We start from the raw sequence: 21357 nt of genomic DNA, 5'->3' as shown, positions 1-21357 counted from the left end.
TTTTTCCATTAAGGAAAAAAAAAATCACCTTTTAAAACAAATGAGTACAAAGCAGCTGGGAATAGATTGGGCAACATTTAGATTTCGTGTTCATCTTGAAATATTACATACAGTGTAGTCTGAGAGGCCCTGGGCAGCTTCCTTGAGACAATCCTCCACCCCCACCCCTAGGCCATTAGCTTCAGACAAGGGCCACCTGAGTGATGGGTGTAACCAACTTCTCCCTTTTGACAGTATAAGAATTAGACACCTTTATAAAGAACAGCCTCCAAAGAAAGTTAATTCTGTGATAATCAGGGACGGAGGCGGCTTTTTCATATAAATGCAAGTTGAACAAGGCAGCCTCTGTATAGCTGGCTAAGGAAAGAGGAGTCACTTAAACAGTAAGTAAGCTGCTTTATTTTTACTGTGCAGAACCCTGTCACAGATGTAGCACAAATGCTTGCAGATAAACTGTCTTCTATTTAAATACAAAGAGTTCCAATCCTTTCAGCACTTGCAGGCTTAGTCAGGCTTCATCTCATGTGCCCTGGGTTAAACAAGTCAGTGTTGGATGATCTCTGGCCCCAATGGCATCATTTCAAATGAATGTTTTCTCTCCTGTCTACACTACAGTTAGGAATAGGCAAGCAATTATTCTACTTCAAGAGCAGAAATAAAAAGGCCAGGTTTTAAAGGAAGAAAATTGAGTTCATTTTATAAAAGCATAATGGCTTGGGCCAGAAACCCATTAACACCTATTTAAAGTATATCACAGATTGGATTTACGAACGTGACTTTGGTGATATTCTTTTTACCTTGTGTTGGAAGATACTTGGGCCATATTAGATTTGAAAGCCTGATGTTCCAAATGGGGTAGGCCAGTTTCCTACCATCCAAGCAACTGAAGGGTTAAAGCCTTAAGGCTAAAAATGGGTTTTGCTTCTTTCCCTGGCAAGACACATTCGCATAGTGCAGCAAGAGAGCTGGACATTAAAACCGCTTTGTACAGCCCTGTTCCAAACAGCCACAAACACAGTGGTTTTTAAATGTCTGCCCATCCATGCCTGGAACAGTTTTACACAGTTGGGGGTGACTGTGTAAACACCCAGTCCAGGCAGCAGTTCATTTGTGACCGAGTCCCATGCTCTCCTGTCACTGCTGGGCCTGAGAGTGAGTTGGCAGCATGTGGTCCCTGGCATCTAGGCCTCAGTGACAATCAGGTCTCTGGTGACTTGAAAAGCGGCAATGAGGGAACTCAGCTGAATCTTCTCACTGGTGCCAACAGAAAGTCTGTACCTAAAAGAAAGCAAACGGAAGTAAGGAGAGAGAATAGCACGACAGCTGCCTTTTGACCAGAAAACAATAGCAATCAGACCTAAAGTCCGCTGCAGGACAGGAAGGAGGGCATGGAAATTCATCACAGGCAGCAATCTTTCGTGTTCCCTGACATTTTCTTTGCTGCCACAAATACGCATTCGTAAATCTGATTCAGACTACAGAGGAAAAATTTTTTAAAAATTGTTAACAGTAGCGGTGATCTGAACTTAACTTTGTTCAAGCTCTATGTGAATATGCAAAATGCATGTGACTAGGGATTATTTCTTCACCTACAAAATGCATTGAGAGGGATTTTAATTAAGTTTCCTTTCTCCTAATTCACTGGGAAGTTTGGTTTGCCATATCTGTGGTTCTGTGGTTTAGTCAATAAAGCAAGACTGGTATTTATCTTGCAACCTTTTCAAGTGCCCAGCTACTGAAAGTAAAATCATGCAATTCACAGTGTAGCAATAAGAAGTGACCTAATTGGTACGTGTGAAAGCCAGTGACGGTGAATTGGAGTTGGCTGATGAGGATGTCTATTTTGAACCCAGTGCTTGTTGTCTACTCAAATGAGAGCTGCCAGCTTCACTGGGGGCTAATAACTGTGTTTACTGAAGCAGCCAAAGTGGAAAATTGAGTTTTATGTTTACTTTCCCTGCAATATGCTTTCGTATGCCAAAATGCCTTAATAACAGCTGGATAGCTGGCTGTCCCCAAACAACCTAGATATTTGAACTAAAGCAAGCCTTCCAAATAACAGGAGCACATGGAGAACAAGGTGGACCCAGCCACTGAGGTTGAAGGAGAGGCCTTTATCTCAAATGTGTAACTGAGCTGTACCTGTCCTTGTTTAACCCCTGTGCTTTAAAAAAACAGCTCACGCCCTTCCCCCCGCTTTGTTCAGTAATCCCACCCAAAACTAGACTCCAGTTTAGACCAAACCATTGATACTAAATAAGTAGAAACAAAAAACTCACAACAAGGGGAAAGCAGGAAAACAAAACCGGGAAATAAATACTCACTCAATGTCTGCCATTTTGGTCAATAAATGTATTCGAACTGAAGATGGAAAGTCAACTGTGAGAAAAAAATCAAATAAGTGGGGTCTGTCGTCATCTACTGTTAAAAACATCATAGAAGACAAGTATGAGTTTCCACATCAACTAAGACTAATCTCTTGAAGCTACAGATCTTGAGACACCATGCTTCTAGGAAGTACAAAGTGTATAGGTTTTCAAAGTTTTTATTCTTTTTGAGTCTTTGTAGGGTAGCTAAAAAGAAAAATGAGCAGGTTCCAGAGTGATCATAAGAAGGTGGAAGAGCCGTTCCACAATGCTGTTTCAGCCATTGGGTCACTCTGTAAGTTACTGTCAGAGCTGAGTTCTCACTTGCTATCCCAGTTTTAAAAACGATTGATTTTTTAAGGGTAGATTCATTCTCAGTATCCACAAAGGGCAGAACTGGGCCTGAGCCAACCATGTTCTTGGGCAGAATTTCACACACCAGCCAGCAGCCTGGAAAGGAACTGGCAGAACAAGTGTTCATGGACCAGACTGTCCGCAGGTGATTGCGGGTCAGGGAGGAGCATCTCCATGAGGCTGAACAGCAGACCACTCGAGTTTGAAGACACAAGTGTCTGGTCCTCCCTCAAAGGGCTGACTGGATTGGCCTGTGATGGGCTGTGTGGGCCAGGGTCGAGAAGCAGTTCTCTGTACAGAACATACAACCAAGTGGGGGACTTAAGGTGATTTAGGTGAGACCACTCTGGCTGACATGAAGCTAGATCTTCCTTCTCTTTCTTTCCTTTTGGGGAAAATACCCTTTTAGAAATACGAATTACAATATCCCACTTACTGCTTTAAAATACGAACCCTTGGAGGAAATAAGTTCCTTTCAGGAATTTCTTTTCTTCTTTCTCCCCACCATTCTAGAGGTCAAGAGTATTTTTGGAACAAGGTTTTAAATAGCAAGATAAAACAAAAATTGAGGGACCGGGTTTACACCTCTTCATTCCTGTTTCTTTGTTTCCAAAGTGGACAGTGGAGCTCCAGGTTCCCTCTCCAACCATCCCCAACCCCAAAGCATGCTGCCTTATACACAGCTTCTGAACTGGGGAGGAACGTGAGTTACCTCTGTGCACGAACAGGTGTATCTCTGTCAGGATGTCGTGTAACGCCAACCCCTTCAGAGTTTTCAACTCCATGATATCTAGAGAGGAACAGTTAAGGCAAAGGGACCAAGTTCCAGGACAAATACTGTAGAGGGTGACTTTTGAAAGCAGGGCTTTTCACCCCAACATAGCTGTTGCTTTCCATCTGAAGTGGCATATGTTGGACCCAAATTCTGATTTTTGTGTTTTTATCTCCATCTAATAAGGGTTTTCTGAAAGATAACAGTTGTATCTGTCTAGCAGAGAATAGAACCAAATGTATTCCCTAAAAGGCTTTAGATCACTACACCTAGCTCTTAATTTTACAGGAAAACAAAGAGTAACACTGACATCTTGAAAATGACTGCATCTTCCACCCAAGGTCTAAGTGCTTCCCTCCCATCTGTGAGTGGAGTGGCTGCAAGCCACACCCAGGTCAGGGCCCTGCAGGAAGACTCTGTGGCATTAAAGACAAGCACTCATCCCAGCCACAGACATCGTGCTCCATCATGAGCTGAAACGACCTCCATGTTCAGACCCTGGGCACTTAATGCACCGACTGTAGGCAAGAGAAAGGATATTCCTGTAGGCCGTGGTGAAATCTTGATTCAACATCCAGTCCAGAATGTTGGCGATGTCTGACTTGAGTGGGTGCCCTGTGCAGGTGTAGACGGTCTCCTCTGTGACCTTCCCAAAGGCCATATTGGTGCTCTGTGCAGACGGGGCGGGGGGGGGGGGGGGGGGGATCACCATGGCTGCTGCAGGCGGATCAGGAGGCAACTGCGGCGGCGGCAGTGTGGGGGTGGGGAGGTACCGGACCGGCCAAACCCTGTACTTCTTATACTGCTAAGATCTGGCCATGTCCGGAGGATGCTGCCGCTTGTCAGCTATGTTACTGCTGCAGAGTCCTTCCCTATCTCTCCCTTGTTTGCAACAGATTATTCTTTCAATTAATCGAAACACAAGGGCGGGGGTACATCTTTAATATATAACAAGATCAAGTTTTTACCAGTTCTGTTGTACTGTTGCTTATGTCTTTCTTGGAAAACTTCCCAAAGCAACTAGAGATCTGCTTGGAGTGGTGCCATACCTGTAAGATGTTCAGAGCCCTTCGCATGTCTCCACTGGAAAGAGTTATGAGCGCTTTCATCCCGTCTTCACTTATATCAACTCTGAAAGGAAACAGGTCAAAGGGATTCAGTGGTCCTGAGAGCACAAATGCTTAAGGAGGGAACAAGATGGCCTGGGATGATCGAGGCATTTAAACAATGAAAGAAAGAAAATGGAAGGATGGAGTTAACAATACTCTCCTGATCTACAGACTCCGGAACTCACTGGCTTTTAGGGACACTGGCCTCATGTTGAGTCACAGTCCAGTCCAAGTCTAAAGGGACTCTTACTGGAATCAAGAGTTGCTCTGTTGCGCCGGTAGCTTTGAATCTGTTCTCTGGGAGGAGAGGGCCCTGGTGAGATCTACAATCGCACAGCCAAGGCACCTGTCAACACCAGCAGCGGCTCGGGCTGGTTACTTGCTTGGCACCTGATTACACAGAATGTGATGGCTCAGGACCCTCCCCTCCTAGTCAAGAAAGGCTGGAGGCATCTTAGCAGGAGGGACTTGGCAATGTGCAGTTCCCAACAACAAAAGAAGAGTAGGAAGAAAGTGGGACAGCTTCCAGGGGAGAAGGATGGAATCCAGTGAAGAACCAGTGACTTTCATGAAGGATGTCTGTGAGATGCCAGGGCAGCCGACAGACAAGGAGGCTTAACCTGTGCCAGGTTTCCTGAATTGTCTACAAACTGTATCACCTTGAAACATACCAGCCAGTCACCTTACCCAACACCCAGTCTCCAAGGTCCACCCCTCTTCCCTGCTTTTCAACATACTTACTTCTCTTCTTCTACGACGTGTTCCAGGCGGGGAACCATGAGTTCAGGAGTCAGTGGTCCAAATCGGAATCGTGTACACCGGGACTGCAAGGCGGGGATGATCTTTGACAGATAGTTACAGATGAGGCAAAATCTGGTATTTTCAGTAAACTTCTCAATCACTGGCAAGGGAAAAGAAAACCACCTCACTTCCATTCTGATTCTTCAAGAGACCCAGAAACCCTGCACTTTTCTAGGGTCACATGAAAGGTACAGAAAACAAGAATGCAGACACGTGGAGATGCTATGGTAGCGAGAGAGGATGTCTCTGAAGACCAGCCATTCTTTCCTGAGCTGATAAACAGGACTGTACAGAACACTTCCTTTTCCATGATTGGCCGTGATTCTGGCACTCTTGCCATTCTACTCCATTAAGATATGAAATCCAGTGTTCCTTCCCTTTTGCCTAAAATTCTACTTGGCAGATGGATGATGCCCCAACTTTTACTGGGCAGGGGAGGAGGATGGCTTTTTGAAGACTTGTGAGTAGACTTTGTCTCAAACTCTTAGAGCATTCACGAGAGCATTAACCTGAATTCAGAGATGCCTAAGACGCCAGTTTCATTCTGTACTAACATCCTCATGCTGGGATCTGCCCAGACTGACTCAACAGAACAAGATGCTGAAGAAAAGCTGCCAACGCCTCTAGGACCAGAAGATATTCTGTTCTCCTCCTCCTTGAACATGGGCTGCAATCTACTTCTCCCTAAAATTCTTAAAGATTCTCTTCTCTCCTAGCTGTTCACTGCAGGATCTTAATGAGAGAGATTAAGAATGTCCTTGCAAAGAAACTAACTGCACCAGGCCCCTTAAGACTTGACAAATTACAGCATACTCTCCCTTCCTGGCCAAATCATTCTCCTGGCAAGAAGTGAAGTCATGTCAGCTTTCTGATGCAACTAAATTTCTAGTATTATTTTCCTGGCTCCTTTGTATCTAAGGGTACCAATAGCAGAAAGGCCTATCTAGCAGTTTAGGAATGAACAACTTCTTACCTGCTCCCATCCATCAGTACAAATTCCCAACCCTGAAACTGAACCCAGGGAAAAAGGAGGATAAAACACCAGTGTCTGGTCATTACCCAAGAGTCCTCAAAAGGTTTATGTCTTTAAGTTACTAAAAGAGGTAATATTCAGTGCAGAGATTTTTGTCTAGATCATCAGGTGGGATATGCAGTAAAAGGCATACAGAGATTTCCTTGGGTCAGAAGATGAATGAAAACTGAAAAGAAGCCATGTCCTATCTCATGTCCAAAGATGCTAATTCTCCTCTAGAGCTGTCCTCACCAACACACTGTACATGGCCATACTCCTTACCTCTCCGCAGGGCGTTCTGGGCGTCCTGAGTCATGGCATCGGCCTCATCCAAGATCACTAGTTTAAAGCCTTTCCTAGGAAGACGAGTGTTATTGTCTAAAAGCTTCTTCAATCTCACTGTGACTTCCAGGCCCAAATCTACCCCTTTACATTTGTGCCATTGGGCCCTGGCTCATAAAGTTCATTTTTCCTAGAACTCTGGCCAAAGCAGACATTTGTGGTCACATAAAACAAATACCCCACTGCTCCTTCAACTCTTAAAATGAACAGAGGTCTAACTTCTGTGTCAGATTTTGTCCTCTGGCACCTTCATCTTTCTTCCACCCAGAATCCTATTATTCTAGTGCTGCTTTTTCCCCACCACCTTTACTTCTGCCTGTCTTTTCCTCTTTTTCCACCACCATCCTAGTTATCCACCCTGATCCCAATTCAAACTAGCTCACCCAGTCTTATGATGTTATCAGTTCTCTGTTAACCAATAAAATGAAACTAATGCTTCCCTAAGGTACTTGCAAATAGATTTAGATAATATTTTCATTTTAGTATTTCTTACCACCATTCCTGTACTTTATCTCTTTCTCATGGCTGCTTTTGACAAAGCCTCCATGCCCTCTTTTTAACACTTTTATAAACTGGCAAAGGAGAGGATTTAAAAAACTCAATTCACTGATCAAAATCTTTAGGGAGAGAAATCATGCAAGGAATTCTTACTTAAATATTGTCCTTGTGCTAGCAAAGCTCAGGATTGGTCCCCGAACGATATCTATTCCTCGGTCATCTGAAGCATTCAGCTAAATGTGAAAGAGAGAAGCCAGAATAAATAGAAAACATATTAGTGTGCTATGAATTAATGTATCTTTTTATCAGTCCTGCTCAGCAAGCTAGGTCTCTAGGTCTAAGGACAGATAAAGAGATGATCATTAAAAGACTGCAATTATATTTAAAACTCACAGCTCACTAGATCATTCCACTATATTCTGAAAGGCCAATGACTATCTTTCTTCTCCCTTTTGAGGACAATCACTGACATGCTTTGGAGGAATAATTAATTGGTTTGGTCACAGTGAACAGCACCCCAGGCAGGAGCAAAATGATGCTAATTTTAGCTACCACAACCCAGAGCAACCCAGAAGTTACCAAGTTTTTAATACACTGAAGCAAGAACAAGTAAGAATCTTGGTGGCAGCAAGATTCTAAGATCTATAACAAAAAAGTAAGTTAAACCATTTTTTTTCTTACAATAGACAATATTTAGAATTTCATAATCTAAGTGGATCAGTCATGTCCCAGCAGTAAACAGCACACTCAAATTCAGTAATTTGAAGAGAATAAAATGAAGATATTTTAAAAGGTGCTTGTGAGGTGTGGGAGAACACACAAGAGCTATGCAATACTTTATGGGCTACTGGGGCCCATTACCACTCCCAAGTCTTAAGGGGTTGGTGGGGGAGTGGTGCTGGCTCCTGGGGAATGCTGGGTGCTATGCCTTGTGGGTGGGGACACTGTCCATCTGTGGTGACCCAGGGCTGGATCAGGCATCATTCTTCCCCAACTTCTGCCAGGGTCCCTACTGGTCAAACCCAAAAGGAGCCAGAGGGCAAGAGAGCTTGTCGTCAACACAGCCCAGGTCTTCCAGGACAAGAACAGTGTGGAGCAACATGGAGAAGGGCACATAGAAGACGGCTAGCAACAGAGTGACCACTGAGCGTTTGAATGAAAGTTGGCAATAGCAAACAAAAACACCTGGCCCTACCACTGCCCTCTAGCTACACCAAAAATCTCTAGGCAAAAATGTCAATTATAGGAAAAGTGAACTGAAATATTGTATATCTGCTTCTTTCCCAACCACCAGCAGGGCAACTAACTTGTAAAGGAAAACAAAGCTAGCAGAACTAAAATTAAAGACCAGAGTCCTTTGAAAGTTAAGGGTAATCTCATTTACCTCCAAGACCATGGAGCCAAATTCCTTATCTTTGTACAGCTGTTTAGCACAGGCCAGGATGGTGGATGTCTTTCCTGTCCCTGGAGGACCATACAGAAGGAGGTGCGGCAGGCGGTCCTCACTGATAAACTTCTGAACTGAAGATGGGGGGGGGGGGAGAGATGCTATCAGTCTCAGAGTTGCTTCATTCACCGTGGGCCAGAGTTGGGCTGAATCCACTTCAACTCTATGTTCAAATCCAGGGCACACACAAGAATGAAAAATCTGAAGGACGTAGCTGTCAAAGCCACATCCCAAAAAGCTTAATTAGATTCTTTAAAGTTATTACAGCAGAGACAACATCCCTAAGAAATATATCCAGGTCCTTCAACCAGGATACCAGCCACTGACACATGGATACTTACTAGTACTCAAGATGTCCTGATGGGAAATGAGATCATCCAGTGTCTGTGGCCGGTATTTTTCAACCCTAAAATACAATGTAGCATGCATTACAACATATATAAAGGCAAGAATATTTTGTTATGTGCAGAAGAATCCTTTCATACAGATCCTAACAAAGAAGAGAGAGATACAAAAACCTGTACCCAGTGATTCTCACTCGGGGCAATTTTGTCCCCCAGTGAACTCTTGATAATATCTAGATTTTTTTCCCTGTCAAACTGGGTGGAAGATGCTATTGGCATCTAGTGGATAGTCATCAGGGAAGTTATTCAACATGAAATGCACAGGTTAACCCCCTTGGCCATGCCCCCCCCTCTCCCCCCGTATCTGGTTAAAAAGTCAATAATGCTGAAAAACTGCTCTCATTTCACCTTTCCAGCTATCTGCCTATAATCTCAAACTGGATGGGCACCTAAAGTTAATCCAAAATTGAACCTGTATCCAAATATAAATTAACAGATGAATGGATCAATAAATGGTGGTATATCCATACAGTGGAATGTTATTAGCAATAAAAGGACACAAACTGCTGATCCAAGAAGCCAGTCACAAAAGACTACATATTGTATGATTCAAGTTACATGAAATATCCAGAATTGGCAAATTCACAGAGACAGAAAGTAAATTAGTGGTTGCCAGGAGCTGAGGGAGAGGGGAATGGGGAGTGACTGCCAATAGGTATATTGTTTCCATTTGAGGTATATGAAAAATTTTGCAACTAGATAGTGGATGATCACACAACATTCTGAATGCACTTAATGCCAGGAACTGTACACTTTAAAATGGTTACAACTTTAAATTGTATGTTATGTATTTTTACTATAGTAACAACAAACTGAACTCATTATCTTGAAAACTTTTGAAAAGAAACAAGAGTTTTCCAAAATCAAGCCAAATCACATCAGTCTTTAAAACAACACTAAGACACAGTTGTGGAAGCAGACTGGCTAAGAGTGCAAGCTCTGAATCTGGACCACCTGGGTTCAAATCCAAACCTATTTTCCAACTCTAGACCTTAAGCAAGTCATTTAACCTTTTGGTAGAGCTAGAATAACAGTACCTTCTTCCTAGGGTCTTTGCCAAACTCCAACATGTAACAGGGTGCGTCACTGAGATCAAAGCTAAATAGGAAGCGCTGTCATCACCATCATTACTCTAGCTTAGAATGTGACCAGTAATCGCACCAAGAGAAGAGGCTATTTTGGCAAGAGAGAATATTCTGCCACAGAGGCCAAGGCAATGTCAGAAGACATGGGATCGAACCTCTGTGTTGTCACCCAGCTGGGGAAGCCGTTTTCCGCTTCCGCAACAGGAAAGGGGGCCCAGGGTTGCGGGTAAAGGGAGACCTAGCCAGTTATAAATAGAATGGAGCGGGACTGGGGAGTTGAGGGGTGGTGCGTCCTCAAGTCCGGGAACGGCGGGGCGAGGTCGGGCTGGAGACTGGCCCACTTGCTCACTCTGGCCACCGCCTCCGCGCGCGGCCGATCCCCTTCCCCGCAGCAGCTGGGCCCCCTCCTACCAGGGCAGGTTTCTGATTTTGGCCGCCTCAGGATACTGCTGCTTGTGCGCTGAGGTCTCCATAACGGGGTGATGATGGTGACCGGTAGGCTTGTCGCGTACCCCAGAGGCCCGCACCTCGCAACAACCGCAACCAGACCCCGGTACCCCTGCACTTAGAGTTCGCGCGCAAACGCAACTCTCGCGAGATTTAGTGGCCTTCGGACTTCCTCCCTAGGTCCCGCCCCCTCCCCGTTGCTAAGGTCCCTGTTGCCTGGTTGCCGGCAGGCCCGGCCGGACGCCTCGCGCCAACTCCGCCCTTCTCTAGTGTGTGGAGCTGCCCTCCCGGGTGTGGACCAGAGTCCTTAACCCAGAGGGAGCGCGCGCCGGAGAGGCACGGCCACCCCCTACAGCCACCAGTCGTCATTACAAGTTAAAGTCTCGCGGCCAAAGCCAATTCCAGTCGTCACCAAAGTTCTAGCTGTTACCGTTCAAAGGAACGGAAAGCTGCCAGCGCTAAAAAATTCTGAGGTAAAACAACCCCAAATTACACGACTAGTTCTTGAATACAGATGCCATAAGAAACAAGGCTCGAAATATTTTTGGCCCCAAAGCTAAGAGGTGAGCACTTCAAATTGAAAAACAACTCCAAGCACAACTCCAACTTCAGTCCGCCTCTCAAATCTGTGCCCCTCACCCAACAAAATTTACAGAACCGACCTCCAGAAACAACTCCAGAGAGAAAAAATAAATAATAAGTAACTTCCCGTCAGGTTAATATGTGTAACTGGAACTTACACAAAACTGTGTAACTTAGTTAGTAAGCGTAGAGGACAGGGTCCCTCTGACGTGAAGCTGCGGAGGAGAATCGGTATCAAAATGTTAGTATTTTTTCCTGAGGTGAGGGGATTATGAACCACTTTTGTTTTCCCTTTTGCTGGTCTGTAGTTCCCAGCAATAAGTGTGTATTATATCCGTAATCAAGTTGTTTTGGCTGCGCTGGGTTTTAGTTGTGGCACGTAGTATCACGCAAGATTTTCATTGCCACCTGTTGGATCACCGTTGCAGCACGTGGTCTCTTAGTTGTGGCATGTGGAACCCAGGAATGGAAGCCAGGCCCCTGCATTGGGAGCTCGGATTCTTAGCTACTGGATCACCAGGGAAGTCCCTGTGTCTTTTTCTCTTTTCTTGCCATGCTGAGAAAGACAATCCTGAGAGGAGATGAGGCTGACCCAGGATTACAAGTGTTCTGATTTAGAAGTAGCTGCTCCTTGCCTCTTACTACCAAACTGTCACCCATTTTAGGAGCAGAATAGAGGGACAGAGGGTAAATATAAAATGACAGTTATGGCTTCACCCTGGTCCCTGCCTGGGGAATCAGAAGAGGGTCAGATGGGGCTGTGATATGACAATGTCCATCTGTCTGACTTATTTCATTTAGTATAATGACCTTATTCTTTATCATATGGATATCCAGTTTTTCCAACATAATTTTTTGTAGAAACTATCCAATGAGTATTGTATTCTTGGTTCTTTGACAAGTATTGAAAGTGAAGTCACTCAGTCGTGTCCGACTCTTTGTGACCCCATGGACTGTAGCCTACCAGTCCATGGAATTTTCCAGGCGAGAGTACTGGAGTGGGTTGCCATTTCCTTTGTTGATCATATATGTATCTGGGCTGCTGATTCTGTTCCATTGGCCTGTCTTTTTTTTATGCCAGTACTATAGCGTTTTGATAATTAAAGCTTTGTAATAAAGTTTGAAATCAGGAATTGTGATGTTGTCAACTTGGTTCTTCTCTTACGGTCCTTTGTGGTTCCATACAAATTTTAGGACTGCTTTTTTTATATTTTTGTGGAAAATATTGGAATTTTGCTAGGGCTTGTGTTGAATCTATAGATGGCCTTGGGTTGTATGCACTTTCTAAGAATATTAATTCTTCTAATTTGTGAGTTCAGAATATCTTTCAATTTATATGTGTCTTCTTCAGTTTCTTTTACCAATGTGTTGTGTTCACTGTATCGATGTTTCATCTCCTTGTAAATGCATGTCTGTTATTTTTTATGCAGTTGGAAATGGGATTATATTCTCTGTTTCTCTTTTTGATAGTTTATTGTTAGTATATAAAATGTTGATTTTATATCCTGCAGCTTCATTGAACTGGTTGATTAATTCTAATAGCTTTTGATGGAGTTCCTCACCCAGTAAACATAGAGTTAAGTAAGAACAGTTGATTGCCAAATTTCTGTCTTATCCTTATGCCTGTGGCATTATTTGGGGGAAATCCTTGGGGCATCAGTGACAACCTTGGATCTATTCAGGGGGAGGAGGCAAGTTATTTCTTTCATCTACTCTGGTCTGTCATGATACATCTTAGAGCTATTGTTTTCCTTGTTCCTGAGGATGGGAGAAGTGAGAGAGAGCACTCGGTATCAAAGATCTTGATCTTGATGGACTTGGAATTTGTTAAAAATGTTAGAAGGTGCTCAGGGTCAGGATTTTGTGCAAGTTTTGCTTTCTTTTCAATTCCTTTGGTCCTTTAATTCGTGTAGTACATTTTAGTGATTTAAAATAGAGTATTTTAAAATCTGCATAAATATATAGTACAAGTATAAATATAAATCATATTTTTTTAAACTTTTTTTTTGGCCATGTTACTTGGCTTGTGGGATCTTAGTTCTCCATCCAGGGATCAAGCCCAAACCCTGTGCAGTGGAAGCTCAGAGTCCTAACCACTGGACTGCCAGGGGATTCCCAAATTATATTTGAACATTCTTTATATATAAGTGTAAGTTCAAATTTTACACACACACATACACACTATTGCTTCTGTTTCTCTGGAGAACCTGACTGAAAAAGCCATAACCTGAGCTTTATTCAGCTGACATGGTAAGAGCCATGCTGCTAAGAGGTTTTTGCATTAGAAACATTGCCACCGCCTCCTTAAGCTGGAAAATGTGAACAAGGTTGGACCAAGTTTTCACAAAGCTCTGTGTACAACTGATATTGTTTGCTTGGAATGCAAAATCCCTCTGTGTAACATACTGTATATTTACAAGGTCATCTATCATGCTCCTCCTCAGTGCATTGTAAGCTCATTGAAAGGCAAGGCTTTGCTTTCCTCACCACTGTACTCCTGGTGCCTGAAACAGTGCATTTCTCAAAGGAAAGACTCAATTTATAATTGTTTGATGAAGGAAAGAATGAATGATAATAGCTAATGTTCATTAGGCAGTTGCTGTGGGCCAGACACTGTTCTGATTGCTTTACATTCTAAGTTCATATTTAGTTGTTTCCATAAGGCCAGTCTTCTGATGTTATTGACCCCATTTTATTGGTATGTTAAGTAACTTGCCCATGTTCTGACTTGGTGTAAGGGGCAGAACTGGAGATTGGTGTGATTCTATAACCAAAAGTCTTAGCCACTCTGCTAGTGGCTAGTGTAGTCACCAGACCAGCAGCAGCAGCAGCCCCTGGGAACTTGTTAGAAAAGCTAATTATCTACCCCCTCTCCCCAACCAAAAGCACTGAATTTGATACTCTGGGGGTGGGCTTAGCCCTCCCTATTGTAACAAGCCCTCCAGAGGATTCTGATGTGCTCAGATTTGATAAACAGTGCCTTACACTCTACTGCTTCTTAGTCCTTGAGCTCCTCAGGACTTCACTTTTTAAGAAAAGGAATGGGTACTCACATGCATATTTTGGAAAAACAAAGCTGTCTTAGTAAATATCATTTCTCTCTCTCTCTCTCTCTCTCTCTCTCTCTCTCTCTCTCTGTGTGTGGTCTTGCTTGTGTCTGTTTTTGCTGTGAAGACACAGTCCCTTAGGCAACTTAGTATCTCTTTGGGTCTCAGTATTGGGATTTGTAAAATGGGTGGGGTTAGGGGGGCTGAACTGGAAAGAGGGTTGATATTAGAAGCACCACAGGATTTTTTTTTTTTTTTACAAAATTCCAATACCAGAAGTCTAGTCAGATCAATTTAGTCTGGCCTAGAGGGCATAGGCAGGCATTGGCATCTTAAAAAACTGCTCAGTTGCTCTAATATTCAGCCAGAGTTGGACTACTTCCTTAGGCTGAGCCAATCACAGTGACCCTAGTTCTCTGATTGGTTTAAAGCGTAACATGTGACCCAGTTCTGTCCAATGAGATGTAAGAGGAAATGCCGTTGGGTGGGGAAGGCGCCTCTGGGAAACTTTTCTCTTTACTTTGCTCATTGTTTCACTAGATGATCTTTAGCTTTTCTCCTAGTGACAAAGTTCTGTAACTTCAAAGAGAAAGAGAGAAAACGTAAGTTCCAAGCTCACATATCTTATAAGCAGCCTGAAGTTAATATATAAAGGAAGAAGTTTGGGTGGACTCTATGCCTTGCCTCAAAGGGAGCAGAGTTTGTAGATGAAAGATATAAACGGAAAAGGATTGTAGCAATGAAATATTGGATAGCTCACAATCAGTAAGAATCCTGGAGAACCCTGCTTGGAAAATGGAACAAAGACAGGCCATGGAACTGGAACCATGGTCAAAATTACTCCACAGGGCCAAGCCAATAAGGAAACTCTTTCTGCTACTTACCATTGGACCCTACTGCCCCTACTCACTGGATGTTGCGTTCACCATTTCTATTATCAGAAAGAATTCACCAATTCTCTCCTTTACTGAAGTCTTCCTAAAGCCAGTGACCCATGGCTGAGTCCCTTTGCTGTCCACCTGAAATTATCACAGCAATGTTAATTAGCTATACTCCAGAACAGACTAAAATGTTTTAAAACAACAGCAACAACAAAACTCTGGGGAGACTTGCCTAATTGGCCAGGCCTGGGTCATGTGCCAGTGAGTACCAGGTATATAGCTTGAGTAGTGGGAAGTGACATCTGCCTCCCACCAAGACTTGTGAACTGGTGACATCCCTAAATAATAGGAAAGGGGTTCAAATGCTGGCAGCCAAAAGGATCACAAGTGTCCACCAGTACTGAGCCATGAGGGACAGCAGCCAAATGTTGCCAACTCTTCTGATTTTCAAGAGAAACCAGAAACCTGGATTTGTATGTGAAAATTTTGTATGTTAAACCTTGATAACTAATTAAAACAAAACTGCTAGCCAAATTAAAACACTGTAGGAGCACTTGTGACTATTGATTTCTCAAGAACAGATGATCAGGGAAAGATACATCAATTCCTTCTTATCCTCTACCTTGATTTTAGACCTTCTGGAGGATTATGGCAAATTGGACTGGTATCTCCATATGAATTGTGACATTGATGAGCACAGGCACAAACTTTTCTTTTATAATCAGAACCAGACTTGAAAATGCTTTAATAAAACATCAGGTCCTGGAGATGGCGGGATCAGAGGTTGCAAACAAAATTAACAACAAAACACATTTGCTCTTAAAGTTGAATTAGGAAAAGGGAACCCTGAATTTTATTATTCTCAGCTTTGGAACAAACTTGGCTTTGGACACACAGCACTTACTGCCTTAGTTTATTTTTAAGACTTGTTCTTATGAGAGAATGGGATTCAAGGACTATCTTTGGAAGAGGCTGGCAGAAGAAAATCAAACTGGGTCTTTCTCTTGAACATGTTTATACTGGTGAAATTTATCATGTTTAAATGAAGAGCAGGGTCTGAAGGAGGGAAAAATCTCAAAGGGCAATTCAAAGAGTTTATATAGAGGGAAGGGCCATCTTTTTGGTGACCATGGCAAGTTCACTGACTGATGAAATTAAGTCCTCAGATCTTTGGGGGTAATTGTCCCCTACAAACAGTTTCTCTTGTCAGAAGTTCACATCAGAACTTAGGGAAATTCATTCAGCATCCCCTAAACATTTGTTGATTGAATAACTAATGAAATGGCTATTTATAGATTCCTGAATTTGATTCTTTTTAAGTTTGATATTGAAAGGGTACCTCATTTGAATGTGCTCCATGACACTAGTGCTCAAAAATTTCAGTTTTTCTACATTAAATATATCTGGCTCAAGGTCCTCTACTGCTCCCTCCACAGGGGAAGGTAGTTTGGAAATTTAGCCTACTGAGGGGTTGGGAGTTGGTTTCCTTCCCTTCTCTAGGGTCATTCAAGATGTCTAAGAGGTTGTGGGGAAACAGGTCAGAAAATTTGAGGAAGGACTCTTAGTTTTCAGTTCTTTACGTAGTCGGTTGGAGTAGATGCTCTTTGTACAGATGGGAATGATCCTTTTGAAGATGGACAATTCTGTTGGCAGTAGTATCCTTTCCCTCAACAAACAACTCAGCCACCCAGAACTTTTGTCATACCTCCCAATGCTACAGAATATGAAGTTTAGACTTCCCCGTGTCCCTCCTTAGAAGTCCTTCCACCACCTTCTCCTACTGTTTCAAGTGAGGCCCCAGGACGCTTAGTACGGGCACTACCAGGGAGCTTGTTAGAAATGCAGAGTCTCTAGACCCACTCCAGACCACCCAGATCAGATTTCCATTTTAACAAGTTCTCCAGGCAGTTTGCATGCACCTTTCAGCTGACACCTGGATCGCAGAATGTATCTTTCTCCCCGCATCCTGCTCCCCACAGCTGCTCTGCATCCCTAGTGTGGATCTTCAGGGAGCTGAGCCACTCCTCTCTCACAAGCAGCACTCCCACCTCTTCTGCTCTAATGGCCCTTCATTTCGATAATTCATCTCCCTAAGTTCGTAGGCATCCTAGCTCCCTTGAGCAAGGTGAGCCCAGCTCCCCAGGACTCTAAGACTTAATTGCTTGGAGAAAAAAAATTCCCCCTTAGTCATTTGTGATGAGTCTAGAGTAGAAAATAAGTCCAGTTAATCCTCAATCATATTATTCTGTCACACTAATAATAGGCCCTCCAGGCTAGTAAAATTTTATAGATATTTTTTCTTCTGGAACCTTTCCTGATTCTCCCTGCTTGGAGTCCAGCTTAATTGCCTTGGGCTAGAATCTCTGGGGTCATCCTGATTTAAAAAGAGAAAGGAGGGTTAATAAGGAGGTGATGGAAGTGTGGCTACATTGGCCTGACTCTGTTTGGCATTGGTCCAGTCGTGGACCATACCATCTTCATGTTTGTGAGACTGGAAATGCAGAGGCAAAAAGAAAAAAAGAGAAAGCAACTGACCGTGTACCTGTTGTAAGAGCTGTGTGCTAAAAAGGGGACTGTTAACCACTTGCTCCCATCATAGTAGGGACCCTGGGGACATAAGGAAGTGAGAAGTAGACCTTAATATTGGCAAAAGACCACAGATTCAATTCTAGGACAAATAGTAATAAGAAAATGCAAATTACTATCATTATTTACATTGTATGGCAGAATTACACAACACTTTACAGTGCATGCTACACAGAGAACTGCTATTTATAGACATTTCATCCAGTTCCTCCAATCCCCCTAAACTCACTCTTTCAAAGCATTTGGCCCAAGTTCAGTGGCAATGTGATTAAAAAAATGTGTATTTAAAATCAATTGCAATGCTGAAAAGTACAGCAAGAGAGTAGTACTGAAAGTTGAAGAGCCAAGACTGCTACAAGTCAGCCTGGAGGACAGTTTTTAAACTTGAAAGTATTTTAAGTGTTTCAACGATATAGATGGTCAAAATATATTTTTTAAAATTCTTTTTACTTAAAAGAAATTGTGTTTTTTAAATGGGGAGTCACCTTAGAATTGAATCCTGTTCTAAACTGAAGAGACTTATCAGATGTGCAGGAAATTAAAATATCTGGCTTGTTCATTAATATGAGGATTGGGCAATTGTATCTTGAAAAAGTCTTGAAATTTGAAGGTCATTTAAGGTACAGGTTTTTAAAAAATTCAACAGAAGCAAATTTCTTTCTCAAATGGGGTATCTAATTAAAGTTCCATCTCATGGGAGAAAATTATTTTATACTCTCTGCCTTAATTTTTTCACAATTTAAGGGGTATTGAATAAAGAGAACATATTCAATATGTCATATTTTGGCAAATGTCAACTGGAACTGATTTGTTAAATATGGTTATCTTCAATTTGTGCCAATTAATTAATTAAAAATGTTTTCTTAATGCTAAATTCAAGTAAGTTCTTGATTTTAATACAACTTCTGATTTTCTTCTGTTGCTCAGGTGATTTGAAATTATAATTGAGAATAAATTTTGCAAAATTAACACATAAAAGGGCATCACTGGAAATGTTTTCCATTGCATAATTCCAAATGCTGTGGAAGTAGTTGGCGTATTTGGATAGTCATGAAACTTAATTCCATACATACATATTTCAAAATTATCCATCTGCTTAACACCAGGAAGGGTTTCAATGGTAAGATCTTGGTGTACCCAATTACGGAGAACTTGGTGTGATAAAATTTGCAAAATCAAAATTGTGTTATTTCTTTAAAAAACAATTAGTGGGATTAAAAAGTTATTCCAAGCCTACAATATGGTATTATCAGAACAAGAAAACAACATAATTTGCTCATATCTTCCCATACTCCTAAGTGACTGCCAGGGAGAAGACACACACAGAGGTAAATGAACTGAAGGTAATCTCCCACAGGAACTCCCGAGCGGTCTAGTGGTTAGTACTTTGAGCTTCCCTTACAGAAGGAACAGGTTTGATCCTTGGCCAGGGAACTAAGATCCCACATGCCACATGGCGTGGCCCAAAAAATAAGAAAAATTAAAAATATAAAGGACTTTTAAAATTACTCTGAGATGTGAAAATGTAATAAGTCAAGTCATATGAAATTGCTGCTTAAAAAATAAACATATTAATAAAGGTAATCCCCAGATCCTCATGGCAAATTTGGCTTAAGTTTTAATGTTAATCAAGTGAAATTGTACCTCCTCACTTGAAACTCTTAAGTGCTGAATAATGGCAGTGACATTCAAACTCAGCCCTAAGTGTACTTATATTATTTAATAGGAAAATACTTTGACATCTTTAGTCTAAGTATTACAAAGTATTCTAATACTAGTTATTAAGCTTTTCTAAACTGTAGTTAAAACACCTCCCCTTTGATTTATAGCAACTTTATGAACAGAATGGGTGCTATGTATTTATTTGGGTAAAGCAACTGTGGTAGCCTGCCTAAAAATGGCCCCCAACAACTCCTCCCATCCCTGTGGGTGCGTGCCTCTCCCCTCTCAGGAGGTGGAGTCTTTATTTTCTTACTCTTTGGAGGCTGGCCTTTGACTTGCTTTGACCAATAGAATGTGGTAGAAGTTGGTGGAAATGCTATTCTGGGACTTCCAACCTGAGGCCTGGAAGTTTCCACTGTAATCATGTTAGGCAAGAAGTCCAGGTTAGGGACTTCCCTGGTGATACTGTGATTACAACTCCCTGCCACTTCAGGTTCGATCCGTGATCTGGGAACTAAGATCCTGCATGCCGTGAGACACAATCCACCCACCCCACCCCCTGCCACTACCCCCACCCCAAAAAGAGAAGGCCAGGCTATCCTGCTAGAGAAAGAGGCCTAGGGAGGGCACTCCAGGGACTCAACTGACAACTAAGTGGCCCCAGACACTTGAAGGCCCCAGACACATGGACCCCACAAGGAAAGAGGCCCAGCCACACAAGCCAACCTGGCTGAAGTGCCAGCCCTGTGAGTGAGGCTGTCCTGGGTCCTCCAGACCCTCGTGAAGCCACTCCAGCTGACACCACATGGAACAAGATGAACTGCCCCTCTGGGTCCTGCTGGAGTTCCTGACCTACAGGTTCCAGAACAAATTAAATGACTTATTTTTAGCCATTGCATTAGGTATGGTCTGTCATGCAGTAAAAGAAAACCAGCACAGTAACAGTTCTCCAAACTCCTTCAAACGAATTTATCAACTCTTAAAACTTTCTTGGAGGCTACGAAGAAAAGCTAGGTAGAATATTCACTAACCAAAGCTGACATAGCTAAGAGAATTTCTTAAAAGCCCTTTTGAAAAAGTTTTGTGACTGTGCTTATAAACTCTTTCAGTTCCTGATGATTCTGTCTTGCTGCTGCTGTTGCCAAGTCGCTTCAGTCGTGTCTGACTCTGTGCGACCCCATAGACGGTAGCCCACCAGGCTCCCCCGTCCCTGGGATTCTCCAGGCAAGAACACTGGAGTGGGTCACCATTTCCTTCTCCAGTGCATGAAAATGAAAAGTGAAAGTGAAGTCGCTCAGTCATGTCCAACTCTTCGTGACCCCATGGACTGCAACCTACGAGGCTCCTCCGTCCGTGGGATTTTCCGGGCAAGAGTACTGGAGTGGGGTGCCATTGCCTTCTCCAGTTTCTGTCATAGTAAGTGATTTATAAGTTAGCTAATGTGTAACCATGACTATAGCAATGACAAAAGTAGTCACTTTAATATTTATCTAATTCTTACTTGGAATTAGGTAAATGAGAAGTTCCAAGAAAGCTGTGAGTGAGAGTAAACAGTATTACAAACTGGACCCTCTTCTACAGCATCCCTAGGCTGGAAACATTAATATTTTTTATATAAAGTACACAGTATTTATACAGTATCAATAGAATGTTTATATGCATATATTCCTAGATCTAAGGCCAAAAGTAATTTATCTAGACCTAAAATAAGTTTGAAGCAAGTTAGAATTTTTGTTCAAATTATAGGTATGACTTGCATTCAGTTCAGCTCAGTCACTCAGTCGTGTCCAACTCTTTGCGACCCCATGGACTGCAGCATGCCAGGCCTCCCTGTCCATCACCAACTTCTGGAGCTTACACAAACTCATGTCCATTGAGTCGGTGATGCCATCCAACCATCTCATCCTCTGTCATCCCCTCTCCTCCTGCCTTCAATCTTTCCCAGCATCAGGGTCTTTTCAA

General features: G+C 42.6%; 1 protein-coding gene across 2 annotated transcripts; it reads right to left on the bottom strand.

The window, feature by feature from the left end:
* Nucleotides 1-376: 376 nt before the first annotated feature.
* RFC5 (replication factor C subunit 5) lies at nucleotides 377-10759 on the bottom strand. 2 transcript variants are annotated; one of them, XM_065905051.1, is made up of 11 exons: nucleotides 10602-10759; nucleotides 9043-9107; nucleotides 8639-8775; nucleotides 7408-7487; nucleotides 6697-6770; nucleotides 5343-5502; nucleotides 4542-4623; nucleotides 4033-4162; nucleotides 3433-3510; nucleotides 2325-2379; nucleotides 377-1278 (listed from the first exon to the last, which is right to left on the bottom strand). In XM_065905051.1, the coding sequence occupies exons 1-11, from the start codon at nucleotides 10661-10663 to the stop codon at nucleotides 1182-1184; spliced, it is 1020 nt and encodes a 339-aa protein (XP_065761123.1). In that variant the 5' UTR covers nucleotides 10664-10759; the 3' UTR covers nucleotides 377-1181. The 2 variants fall into 2 exon arrangements, with proteins under 2 accessions (XP_065761123.1, XP_065761124.1); XM_065905052.1 differs by lacking the exon at nucleotides 10602-10759 and adding an exon at nucleotides 10143-10563.
* Nucleotides 10760-21357: the final 10598 nt, after the last annotated feature.

This window comes from Muntiacus reevesi, chromosome 13 (genome assembly GCF_963930625.1).
Source record: "Muntiacus reevesi chromosome 13, mMunRee1.1, whole genome shotgun sequence".
Lineage (NCBI taxonomy): Eukaryota > Metazoa > Chordata > Mammalia > Artiodactyla > Cervidae > Muntiacus > Muntiacus reevesi.
Note: the sequence above shows the minus strand (reverse complement) of the source record. Positions and strands in the feature narration are given on the sequence as shown.